This window comes from Dicentrarchus labrax, unplaced genomic scaffold (genome assembly GCF_905237075.1).
Source record: "Dicentrarchus labrax unplaced genomic scaffold, dlabrax2021, whole genome shotgun sequence".
Taxonomy (NCBI): Eukaryota; Metazoa; Chordata; class Actinopteri; family Moronidae; genus Dicentrarchus; species Dicentrarchus labrax.
This window is the reverse complement of record NW_026136718.1, coordinates 5,939,517-5,952,765: the sequence shown is the minus strand read 5'-3', so window position 1 is coordinate 5,952,765 and position 13,249 is coordinate 5,939,517. Positions and strand designations below refer to the sequence as shown.

At 40.3% G+C, this 13,249-nt stretch overlaps 1 protein-coding gene across 3 annotated transcripts in view; it reads right to left on the bottom strand.

The window, feature by feature from the left end:
- Nucleotides 1-34: 34 nt before the first annotated feature.
- bcar3 (BCAR3 adaptor protein, NSP family member) overlaps nucleotides 35-13,249 on the bottom strand; it is a 69,815-nt gene continuing 56,600 nt past the window's right edge. For all 3 annotated transcript variants that reach the window (XM_051377990.1, XM_051377991.1, XM_051377992.1), the window contains 13 exons: nucleotides 11,610-11,738; nucleotides 9,930-10,055; nucleotides 9,040-9,156; nucleotides 8,491-8,723; nucleotides 7,628-7,728; nucleotides 7,073-7,207; nucleotides 6,097-6,321; nucleotides 5,382-5,983; nucleotides 4,084-4,199; nucleotides 3,267-3,438; nucleotides 2,951-3,062; nucleotides 2,005-2,208; nucleotides 35-1,897 (listed from right to left, as the gene is read on the bottom strand). In XM_051377990.1, coding sequence (XP_051233950.1) covers nucleotides 1,719-1,897; nucleotides 2,005-2,208; nucleotides 2,951-3,062; nucleotides 3,267-3,438; nucleotides 4,084-4,199; nucleotides 5,382-5,983; nucleotides 6,097-6,321; nucleotides 7,073-7,207; nucleotides 7,628-7,728; nucleotides 8,491-8,723; nucleotides 9,040-9,156; nucleotides 9,930-10,055; nucleotides 11,610-11,738 — 2,451 coding nt within the window. In that variant the 3' untranslated portion in view covers nucleotides 35-1,718. The remainder of the gene's footprint in view (nucleotides 1,898-2,004; nucleotides 2,209-2,950; nucleotides 3,063-3,266; nucleotides 3,439-4,083; nucleotides 4,200-5,381; nucleotides 5,984-6,096; nucleotides 6,322-7,072; nucleotides 7,208-7,627; nucleotides 7,729-8,490; nucleotides 8,724-9,039; nucleotides 9,157-9,929; nucleotides 10,056-11,609; nucleotides 11,739-13,249) is intronic.

Here is a 13,249-nt window from a genome sequence, read left to right as displayed (position 1 = left end):
TTAAACTTTACTACACATGCAGATATTCAGTATATTACACAGATTGTACACCATATTTATTAAATCTTACAGTAGTTCATAATATAAACATTAAAATCATCCACATATTTTTCTTACAGTCTTCTACAGAAAATATGTACAGTCAATTATTAACATGCTTATATTTCAAATATGTACAACTTTACTCTCACACTTTAACATATTTCTGTTTTTTAATCAATTCATTCACGTTTATGCAGAAACAAAAATATTTTCATCCGTCAAGAGAATCCCTGGAAGAAAAGTAGCTACATATACACATGTACAGAAAGAAGAAGTCAGATTTTCTGCTTCGTTTGTAAGTAAAAAGATTTACTGTTGACCTTTTTCCATCCAATGAATTGGGGGGAAAAAACACCTTTTGGGAACATGGCTATTAATATCAAGTTAACTTGTGTTTAGAGAAATTCCAAATGGCAAAGGCATGATTGGTATCGAACCGGTACTCTGTATTGGCCAATACGCAGAGTTCAGGTATAGGAATCGGTATTGAGAAGGAGAAAATACTATATATTTGAGCTGTAGACTATTTTTTGCTTGATAAATAAGCAACAAACTGGTCAGGTGGTTTTGTATCAAAAGCACAGGTTGGACTCTTAATCACTCATTCTAACTGTTAAATACATTTATTATTTCTAGCTAGACAATATACGCAGACAGTGACCTAGAAGGTACATTTTCCTCTGAGTGTACTCGTCACAGGATTAAGAGCTATCTGCTATTTTTCTCCTTTAAATCTTGTTAAAGAAATATGGTCTCGATTCACTGGAATGTCAGTATAGAAATAAAACGAGCCTTTTAAGCCTCTCCTGTCGGCTCCGTTCTCACAAATATCAGTCCCTCATTTTAGAAAGTTTTTGTCATCAAAACATTAAGTGGTTTGGTGATCTGTGGTTGCTGCATCTCAGTATCTTAGTAAGTACAACAATGTACAGTTTGTCCAATGTTTGGGGATTTTTACATTATAGGATATGCTTTAGGGTTAGTTAAACACAACAGAATTGTGTTAAATAGAGTCAACATTATTGTTCATTGTGTAATAAAAGTCAGAACACCTACAGGGATGATCTTTATCCCCTATAGGACTGCAGTTTCTGGTCTGCAGAAACGTGTCTGTTTAAGGAAATAAAATGGTAAACTTAGTATTGAGATGTTTTTTAAGGTTTTTGGAGCGCTGCTTCTTCATTTTATAAGACGTTATCTTTCAGATTGTGGCGATGCTTAGAGCTGTTTATCTCAGTCCCTAAAAGGTTGTCTTTTTGTAGGTCCTCTTACATGTATGTTACAGATTCTGCTTGTATGTGTGTGTATTTTTACATGTATTTATACAAGTCTCATATAGGTGTGTGTGTGATATATTTTAGGCTGTAGGTGATTTAAACAAGTTGCAGATTTACATTGTTTTACTGGATACTGATGTTATGAGCCCCTGACACACACACAAATAAAGACAGACTCGTTCTTAAATTGATGTAAAATATAATAAAAAGTCAGCTGCAGGTGAGCAGAGTTTGTGTGTGAGGTTTGATCTTGAACTCCTCTACCTCAGACTACCTCCACAGTGACGGCAGCTCGTCTCTTCCTCGTTACAGTCTGTTTCTCTTCGGAGCTGGTTTCTGATCCACCTCATGTTCTACTGAAGCCTGTCAGTATGTGGGAGAGTTGCTGCATAGGTGAAGTCAGATTAAGGTTTGTGTTTTGGGCGGCGGCTCCAGTTTCCGTGACAACGCAGTGAGGATGAGGTTGAATTTGTTATAGCGGTCTGATTGGTTGACTGAAGCTCCACGGCTTCCCCACAGCAGCCGCAGCTGAAAGTCTGTTTTAAACACCTCCAGCAGGTTGTCATCGCACTGGAACTCTGGAGACAGAAACACAGAAAGCAACTTTTACGATACTGAGAAACATTTAGAGACAAATAAACTGAGATGAAAGAGCGATTTTTAGTTTTTTTTTAGGGTTTTCAACCTTGTAAGATCTTCTGTGCGTTGGCCGTGTAGCTCTGCGCGTTGTGTGCGACGTTGCGTGCAGCCTCAAGGTGGCGCAGCATGATGTCGCAGCCCTGGTCGCTGGTCTCCCAGAGCTCTGCCCCCTCTGGCGTGTTTGACGGACGCTCCATCAAAGTGAGGAGGGGCAGCAGGAGGGGGACACAGACAACTGGAGGAGAGGAAGCTGCATAAGGAAGAGGAGGGAGGTCAGCGGATTTAAAATGAAGCAGAAAGGTTTTGACTTTTGACACTTAGAAAATTGTTCTGAATTATTTCTGAAATGTTAAAATTATTACTTCATTATAATTCTGCATTTTGGGGATATTAGACTTTCCTTTGCTTCTAAATGTACTCTTTTTACTTTATTTTGATAGTTTTGGAAACTTATTTAAACATCTTTTTATAATGTGTGACAGTTGTCTTTACCCTGTTAATGTTGTTTGTATATTTTGTTGTCTCTCTAAAAAAGGAGATTTAAATCTTTTACCTGGTTAAATAAAGGGAAAATGGGGGAAAAAGGTCAGAGGACCAAAATGAAGTCTGTTACTGCTTTCACATTAATACTGAAGGGGTTGAAGGTATATTTAAAACATCTGATCTGTGAGCAAAATAATGAGATTTAAGCAATCAACAGTTTATAATGAGGGGTTTGTTCATGCTATATGTTAACACACAGTTAAGATAGAGAGAGAGATTTTTGTCCCCAGACAGAAATTAGATGTAATTTTTTACTGTCTGACCAAAACACATTAAAATCTCTGGTGGATTTGACAAGCACGTGGATTTAAGGTCAGATAGAGTTTATCAGTAATGGTCCTTGGATCAATATGTTGATGTGATGTGATTTAATCTATGACTACAGTGTTTGTGTGTGTGTGTGTGTGTGTGTGTGTGTGTGTGTGTGTGTGTGTGTGTGTGTTCAGTACCTGTGCCCTCATACAGATTCTTGTAGAAAGGTTTGAGTGTTTTCTCGTAGGTGATGGCGGTCTGTGTGTAGTTCCTTCGCAGAGCTGTCCATGTTTCCTCCAAACGACTGATCTGTGCAGAGAACAACAAAAAAATGTCTCAAACTCCCATCAAACCATTTTTAAGCTTTATAACGTTACCAGAGGTAGAAACATTAACACTAATTATCTCAGTATTTTAAGTACACCCTTCTGTGTGTGTGTGTGTGTGTGTGTGTGTGTGTGTGTGTGTGTGTGTGTGTGTGTGTGTGTGTGTGTGTGTGTGTGTGTGTGTTACCTGCGGCAGGTCCAGAGCTTTCATCAGGGCCGTGAAAGCGAACAGGTCGCCCACCGTGTCCTTGAGCTCCAACGCCACCAGGATGATGCGATTTAAGGTGGACGCACGCTCCTCCACGCTGCCCGTACATCCCAGAATATCCACGGCAACACCTATCGCCATGGTGTGGTGCCTGGGAGACGGAGGAGCGGTGAGTTATTAGCACCAACCAATGGCAGCGTCTCTAATCTGATCTTTCAGTCGCTGTCTGGTTGTTTCACAGAACAGAAGTGACTGATTTATTTTCATTACAGGGCAGCCTCAAACAGGACAGTACAATGAATCAGCAGGTATGAATCACTACTGACGTCAGTTCACATTTCAGTGTTTGTGCAGGCTGGTGTACCAGCTTTGGTTAAACCAGTTGTTTTCAACCTTTTTGGCTTCAAAATCCCTTAAAATAAAGACATTTTAGAGCTGAAAGTTTCCATTATTTCCCAAGAAAAATACACAAATTATAACAACAGAATGTGTAACATAAATATATTCTTCTGAGATTGACCTGCAGGTTGGGTACCACAGGGTTAAAGTTAAAGGAACATTTGGTAAGTTTTACATTTACATGTAGTAGCTTCACGTTTAGCATACAAACACAAGAACGGTGTTGAAAAGAAAGTGTCTGTTAATTGTGAAAGTTAAAGTTTGTAAATTAGTTTTTATGGGGACGGGAACTTCCTGGAAATGATGACCTCATGCTACAGTAGTGGGCGTTAATAAAAAGTGTCTGTGATGCAACATTTGTGCTGCTGTGTGTGTTTGATGTGTGTACAATGTGTACCTTTCCATCAGGTCCAGCCGCAGCTGTTGACCGTGCGGCAGCGTCACCAGCTCCAGACCGGAGGACACGCCCATCTGACCTTTAAGCTCCGGAGTCACTCCGAGTATCCTCGCAACCTGGAGGGAAAAAAGGCTGTCAATTATATTTATTTGTTTTATCTCCCTCTCTTTTTCTGTCCGTCTACGGTGTGTGTGTGTGTGTGTGTGTGTGTGTGTGTGTGTGTGTGTGTGTGTGTGTGTGTTGATTAGGCGAATATTTTGTTTGGTTCAGGGTATATATCTTTCTGAGTGATGATTTTATTGCAGCAGTAACATAAGCTGCAGGATACAGATCTAATTCTGTGTGAGTGACACACACACACACACACACACACACACACACACACACACACACACACACACACACAAAAGGATTTATGTGTAACAGCACCAGTAAACATGTTTACCTCCAAATTAGATGGACAAGTGTGTGTGTCTGGCGTAGTTTTCTCAGAGCCAGTGCAAGAGGGTAACGGGTTTTGATAGATCTTTCTGTTTAACCTTCGCCAGCACCACACTTCCTCCTTTTAGCTCTTGAACTCTTTAGTTCTAGTTCATCATGAAAACTGCTGCAGAGACTTGTTAGCGTCTATGATACACCTAAAGATTTGATGGCTTATAAGGAAATGAAAAATTGATGATATCAATTAATGGGAACACAAACAGGAGTAACAGCATGGAAACTAAACAATGTGCTGCTGATCAATTTATTTTATCTTTAATGGGTCTTTAATGTCCACCAAAATAAAGTTTCTGTTAGATAGCTTGTTCACTGTAGTTTACTCTGCAGAGCTTAAAGATTAGTAGAGTCCGACTGATAAATCTGCTGGGCTGATATCAACTTATATCTGATTTGTTGGTTATTTTGTCAATAAGTAACAAGAAATTACAGTACAGAGAAAGTTGTGTTTGAGGTAATTTAGAAACAGTGATTCCATTATAGTGTCTGTCCAGTTTCATACTTGAAAAAAACTAATTTAATTAATATAAAAAACATTTACCAAAAAGGTTTTATTTAATATGCTGCAGATGTTTTCTACTGGGAATGTGAAACGTTTGTAGTAATGTACATTTTGTTATAATCACATTTATGGAACAAAGTGCTTTTATTGAGAAGTTAAAAGTACTATTAGAGTGAGTGTGTGTGTGTGTGTGTGTGTGTGTGTGTGTGTGTGTGTGTGTGTGTGTGTGTGCGTGCGTGCGTGCGTGCGTGCGTGCGTGCGTGCGTGCGTGTGTTTGTGTGTGTTTGTGTGTGTGTACCTGGCAGTCGGCCATCAGCAGGTGTCTGGCTATACTGTGGTGATTGTGGCTGAGCAGCAGCTCCTTCGCTCTCTTCAGAACAACCATCTCCAGCGGTTTGTTTTCTGGCGGCAGAAGTCGAGATCCGAACTCCGCCGGCCGGAATGTCGACTCCGTCTCCACGATCGGCCGCTGGAAACCATTCCTCTCTCTTTCCCTCCTCTTGTCTTCCTCCTCCTCCTCTTCCTCGCTGGTGTTTTCTAAGGCAGCGATGGCGTGATGGTAGGAGCTTCTGTCCAGTCCTCTCCTCCCTCCTGCCTCCTTCTCTTCCCCCTCGTCCTCTAGCTCCCTCCCTCCCTCACCCTCTCTCCTCAGTCGCTCCACGTAGCTGCAGAGTGAAGGTTCGAGGGCATTGTCTGTGAAAGCGTGCTGTGACTTTGATTCCTCCCACTGCAGCGGGCTGCAAGACCTCAGGTCTGCAGGGCTCGGCTGCAGGCGCTCAGTCCATCCTGCTATTGCTTCTGAATCAGGATACTGAACCAGTTCAGCAGGAGAGTCTGCAGGCAGGAGCTGGTGCTTAAACTTCAGGGGTTTGACTGGAGGCAGGGGAGGGCCTGTGGTGGCTGAGGAATAACAATCACATCAGTTCACTTCAAGTCACAGGATGAATAGTTGTGTATTATTGTTATAACCTCTATTTTAAATCATGTGGATGCATTTGAAAAATAAAAGTTACCTCCACTCCTCCATGTAGAACCAGGAGTTTCCACACATGTGGAGTCTAGGTGGGGTGCAGTTAGCCTGGGGGAGGTGGAGGAAGAGTCTGTGAGGTTGGAGGAGTTGGAGGGGAGAGCCAGTGGCTGAAGGCAGGGGGAGCGAGGCAGTCGAGCTAGCGGCACCTTGCTGGGTTTGGGGGGCGGTTTAGGGCACAGCTGGCTGTCAGAGCCCCGGATGGGCTGGCCTGCAAACACGTGAACAATACTGTCATTAAAAACATTTCTTATCTCATTCTTGTGACAGAGAACGACATGACATAAGGCCACAGTCTGGTTTTTATTTACTTCTGTGGATACATTTGAATCAAATCAAACTGAAAACCAAATAATGCGTAAAAGCACATGAGGACAGGGTTACATTTAATTTCCTTTTCACATGCAAACAATGGCAGAAGCAAATAAGCAGAGTGCACTTACAGGTTGGACTGACTAATTTCAAAAGCCCCACAGGGTTTTTATTGGCCCTTAACATGCAGAACAGCTTTATTATTGGGGTCGAACAAATCAGAGATGCGTGTGTGGCTGTTGTTGGGACCTAATAAGATGATAAAACAGCATCAACAACGCTTTTCTTCTAACTTTGCTTATACTGTACTAAATGTATCATTTATTCATAGTTTTCTTGTGTTTTTATTGTTTTGTTTTGTTTTGTTTAATGTTTCTGCTTTTTGTATCGGTCTGTTTTGCACATCTTGTGAAGCACACTTTATTACATTTATACTGTATGTATGACAAGTGCTGCATAAACAAAATGTCAGATTATTATTATTATTGTTATTGTTATTAGGACAGTATTTCTGATTTATTTGACAACAACAACGCGCTATACATTCAGTACTATGTAGATATGTATATACTATATCGGTACTGACTGTGCAGGGGCTGATGCGCAATAGGATGTCGTATAATACTGAACACAATGAAGCTGATACTGACCTGCCAGAAGCTCTGCAGATCTCCGTGGGACCGAGGGGCTCAGCGCCGGCTCACTGCCCGTCCGAAAGACTGGAGACTTGGGGTGAGGGCTTGGGAGGAGAGAGTCAGGAGGCTGCTGGGGCTGAGATTTGGATCCTGGGGAGGCGACAGAAAATAAAGAGGACGAGGAGAAGATGAGAGGTGGAGACACAGGGAAGAGAAGAAATGAAAAGAGTGAGAGAAATTAGTCTTAACGCACAGACCACTTTGTTTTTCTGATTTTAGCATCTAAACTAGATTTGTTCCATAAAAATCATGTACAATAAAGAGGCTTCAGTGTGCTTCAAACAAACAAGCCTTGTTTATACCAAATAATCACACTCAAAGACGGCCTGTGATACACAATATATCACACAAAGTGGTGCACACTGTTGAACAGTCTCTTCGTAAAGACATTCGGTGCCGTGTAACTGCATGAACCGTTACTTTTACACCTCTTCACACCTGCCCAGGGTTTTAGGTGCTTTTAGACAATCTGAAGCACACTAAGGCCTTAAGAATCTCCCTTCCACTTACCAAGAGGCAGGTAGCTTTCTGATTGGTGCGCCTTGAGTGGGCGTCGCCTCTCTTGGACCTGATTGAGACTCGCTGGTTGGCTGCCACAGCGATCCTTCGACCTGAGGGAAAGGGGATGTCGAAAACCAATATCAATACATATATTCGCACATAAATGTGCATAAAGGATAAATAAATCAAAGCTATTTCAAATATGAATCAAAGGGAACAAAGAAAGAAGATGTCAATGCAGTTTTTTGTTTTTCATACAAAGCTTCTTCTCTCTTTCTTTTCTTCTCTGTCTCTTTGTTCTGTTCTATTCTGGATGGCATATTTATCCTTTTCTCTCTCCCACTCTGTCTCTTTACTCAGACAGATATGGACTCCATACATTATGCTCCATGTGCACTTATGCAACGTGAAATTACAGAAAAGTCATACATCATGTCTTTATTTATAGAGGACTTCAGATACATATGGAACACGTCGTATATACAGCCTGTTGCCTGCATGATGAATGGTAACAGCTCGAGGCCACATGGTAAAAGCTTAAAAGCAGGAAGGGATTTAAAGGGTCGATTTAAGTCTTTCAGAGTGTGAGAGAAAGAGAAACAAAGAGAGAGGACGATTGAGTAAAAGGTGGGTCTCCATTATTTAAATACAGCTGACAGCATGTTATTTGTTCTGCAGCCCACAACCCACATTCAGTAATAAGCTTGTGTTGCTTGCAGCTAAAAGCCATCTTTAACAGTATTTGTCAAATATAACAAATTACATAATGAGTATGTGATCATACAAACACAGACATTACTCCAACCAGTGAGGAATATTGGTGCTTTGGTGTTAATCAGTGTGTTTGTGCAGGTTTCTAGTTGTGCGCCAACCTGAGCTGGCTGCCTCGGCCCACGCCGTTGTCCCGGCAGTGTGTGCTGTCGTGCACGGCTTGTGTGTTGTCGTGCGTGTGCCCGTTGGTGATGTTGAGGCTGAGGCGCTTCTGACTCCGTCTCTCCTGCGCCATGAGCCGATCGCGGTGATTGTTGGACAACCCGTACTTTTCTTCCAAGCAGCGTAGTGGCAGCCCTCTGTTAATTGGCTGGAAGATAATGGCTCCTACCACCTTAAATACATAGAGAGAAGGAAACTACAGTCAACATGTTTTCTCTATGAAACGGGATAACACTTCAAAAAGGTATACTTTGTAAGTGAGGGCACAAATTAACTTCAGTGAGAAAGGCAGTTAAGAATTTTATCATTTTGTTGAATCACTACTATTTGTTTGAATGCCATTTGGCATCCAATTATGTCAGCAGAGTAAGAAAGTATTACACATAAAAGTATATGTGCTTGCTTTATGTTTTCAAATTAGGAAAACATAATAACTTTCATAAACATGCTATAAAGATATTTTGTGTAAAAAATCTGACCAAACCCACCTGGGAGACAGGTTTTCTGTTGCCGACGTAGTATCTTATAAGTGCAGGGACACTGTCAAATCCTTCCCTTTCCAGCCGGTACTCAACTCTGGAGTAGGCTTCATTCAACATCACAACCTGAAGGAAAGATGTAAAACGACATTTATTTTTTAACTTTTTTTTTTATCTCTGAACCTTCAAACAACTCAGGTTGCATATGTGACCAGTTCAATCAAACAGTGACCTTTACTTTTCAACAATTATAAGATGTAAAAGTGATTCACAAGAAAGTATAAAATATTGGAACAAATTGTGGAAAAAATAATCTTAATTTTGTGAAACAAAAATGTTTTGGTGTCTCTTGGAAGCACTGACAAATTAAAGCTCCATTAAGAAATATTGTAATGTAAAATAGTTGCTGATCCCACTGAGAATCAACATCCCAGTCTGGAGAGTTCAGCTTCTTGTTTCACAATTAGAAATCCTTATTGATAGAAAACTGAGGATATGTTTCAGGAGTTAATGGACTAAACACCAGTGATCAAGTACAGAGAATGAGAATAGCACTGGGATTCCCATGAGTCTCTCTGCCCTGTTGTGGTTAGAAATCACTTAAAGTAGCTTTAATCTTGGGACATTTGTTGATATATCAAGATATCATGAACAACTGAGACCATCCCAAGTCACACTTCGCAGGAAATCAGTAGATGGAGTGCAGAGATACTCAAAGGAAATGTGTAATTTCAGTGAACCTTTCCTGATTAAGTAAAAGTCAATAAAATAACATTTGTGTGAGATATTGGTGTCGCAATGGATTCCCACCACCATACTACAGTATAACATTACACACCTTCAAGTGTTAGTCAGTAATCTGTCAATTCCTTATAGTATGAATACAGTAGTTACTGTACCTTCTTGTTGATTTTAAAGTGCTGGGCAGTATTTCGCCATTGGGAGGTCAGAACATAACTTCCTGGACTGGACAGCGAATCACGGATCAGGAAATCCCCGTCACGCTGCACCAAGTTCTCTGCAACCTGGAACAATACAGAAGATTACATATGGGCGCACACACACACACACACACAGACAGGCACACAGTGTTTGTTTATAGTCCAAACATTTAATTAAGTCTAATAATGGTAGGCTCTTATACTGTTACCTTCTTTATGAGCTCAGTGCCGTCTGGTTTGCAGCGGTTACGTAAGACATGAAGATATTTAAAGCCTCAACCTTTTACAGTATTTATACAGCTAGAAAAAATCATCAGATAGATTTACATCAATGTTTTATAATTTAACTTCCATATGGGAAAGGCACTCAATGACTCATGACAAAAAAAACTGAGATCGCTGCATCCCGACTGTTTTATACAACAACAGATTTGGTTGGAAGCTCCAGAAAAAGCTTTTAAATAGACTTAAGATGAACAGTTTTAGGTTTCTAATTTCAAAATGCTGTTTCCAAGGTTAAGGATTAATTTTCATGCCCAAGATATGTTTATATTGAATGCATGCAAATAGAAGCTGAAACTATTAGTTGATTAAGGATTATTCTCTTTCTCTCACTATTGGAGTTTCAAATTCACAAATTTCTTTTTCACTTATGATAGTATTCTCTGTATATTTGGGTTTTTGACTATTGGAAATTGATCATTATGGGCATTTTTCACTATTTTCTGACATGTTATAGGCAAAATAATTGATCAATAGGCAGACCTCCATAGAAACATAAAATCTTGGACAACAATCATTAACTTCCTGTTGTTATAAAACAGGAATAGCCGATCAATATGAGATTAAAAAAAGCAAAAACATCCATGTCACTGGATCAATAAACAATTAAAAGCGAGGGCTGTGACATTGTGAGGCAGAAAATCCACAGACAAGAGATTTAATATATTTTATTCAAAATCCTGAATGATATTTGGGTTTTACAAGGAATGAAAAAGCTGATGTTTCTTTATCTTTGTATCTATCACAGTCTCGTTAGATTCACCGCTCTCTCTCTCTCTCTCTCTCTCTCTCTCTCTCTCTCTCTCACACACACACACACACATACACATAACCATTCACACACAGTTACAGACTTTAATTAAGAAAGTGTTTGTATAGTACATAATGGTAGTTTAGTTTAGCCAAAGGAAGCAGCTTATTAAAAATGATTACATCTCGGAGCTGGCTTTCAGAGGGAACACACAACCTCTCTCTCTCACACACACACACACACACACACACACACACACACACACACACCATACAGAAAGAGCTTTTTATACACTGACCTTATGTTATAACCCCCAGTTCTGCTGCTGAGGCCACTATTTAAGCTATAATCTTTCTGTAAGCACTGTGTGTGCAGTATGGTAATCTAATAATAGGTGATCTGGTTCAACAAGTTTTTAACCAGGCTTTTAAAGGGAGGGACTCATGACTCAGATTCATGTGTGTGTGTGTGTGTGTGTGTGTGTGTGTGTGTGTGTGTGTGTGTGTGTGTGTGTGTGTGCCTGTGTGTGTGCGTGTGTGTGTGTGTGTGTGTGTGTGTAGGTACAAGTGTGTGTGTGTGTGTGTAGGTACAAGTGTGTTTGTTACCTGTCTGGGTATTGCTCCGTGGTACCACGCGTGGCTCCTCAGCTCCTCACAGTCCGACTTTAGTTCTTCCTCAAGTTCTTTGCGAAGTTTCTCTGAAGGGCAGTCCAGGATGAACTGATCTCTGGAGAACTGTGATGAAAACATACGAAAACAGAGCTCAATACTGTGGCTGACTTCTGTGGAAAAACACACAGTGTCCTCAATCATCCATGGCCCCCTGATGACAGCACAGACCGTGAGTTTGAGTAGTTATAAAAGTGTAGCGGACACTTAAATCTCAAGACTGACAATGGTCATAAAAGTCGGACAGTTCCTTATTCCCTAAAACAAACAGTAGTGAGGTCAAAGCTCAAAGGCACAGCTATGACAAATATTACTCCTGTGACTCCAGAGCGACCACAGAGGATTAAAGGTAAAGAACGGTAACGAAGAAAAGTGCACGGCAGAAAAAGTAAAGGTGAAAAACAAACAAAAAAACAAAAGTACAGACAAGGCTTGACATGATTGTTTGAGGGGAAATCAAAAGTATTCTTCTTCATGGTGTAGCACAGAGGTTTCCAACCTTCTTGGAAACTATGGCGGTTCAACATGGCAGCCTCAATGGAAGCCACCCGCAGCGGCTGGAGATATAAAAGGCTCATTCTAAGATAATGAAATCATTTCTCATTTTCACACTGGACCCTTAAAACAACATATATAAACAAAAGATAACGGTCATGCAGCAGAAATACGCCCCTTTCTATCGCATCTTTTCCATGCTTTCAATAATTTTGCTCACATTTATCTTGCAACCCCCTTGGGTCGTCCCAAACCGCCAGGACAACAACAACTAAACAACAACACTTCATTCTGACCTCAGTCATAAAGCTAATGCCAAAGCTAAAGCTAAGCATGATTATTTTGTCACATGATAGTTGGCAATATAAATTATGTACATGCGTTTATTGATACATCTACTACTACTACTACTAATGCTACACAACAATTTCAAAAGCAAAATAGAGTGTACAGAAAATACATCAAATCACAGAAGCAACATGCGATAAGGCACAGCTAACAAACAACATGACACAAGGGCTTGGTGGGTTGAAAATATTTTTAAAGAGCCCATAACAATAAAAAATAATAAAAGCCTTCTTAAACAAGAAGCTTTTTAGAATTATATTTAAAATGCCCAAAATTATAAATTAGCCGCATTGGACTTTACAGTCTATACAACCCACAACACGCAATATCCTTAGACCCTATAATAAAACCAAATTGATTGAAGGTCACCCAACATATATATATATATATATATATATACAGTTACAAAGTTAAGGTATGAAGGCAGGTGAAAAACAGACACACTGAATAGTTCAATCTTATTCAGACACTTTACAGATGATAAAGTAATTGATTGGTTAGTTTAATCCCAACAGCGAGCCCAGAAAGTTCAGAAAATGTAAAGAGTGAAGGACAGACAGATCTGGTAGGATGCAGAGTCAGCACAAACACCTGCACCACAACACACACACACACACACCTACACACACTTACATGACAGCTGCTGGGTCTCTGCATAGCTCTCTCTTTCTGCCTTCCTCAAATACACACCTCATAGCAAACACACACACACACACACACACAAACTTTGGTTT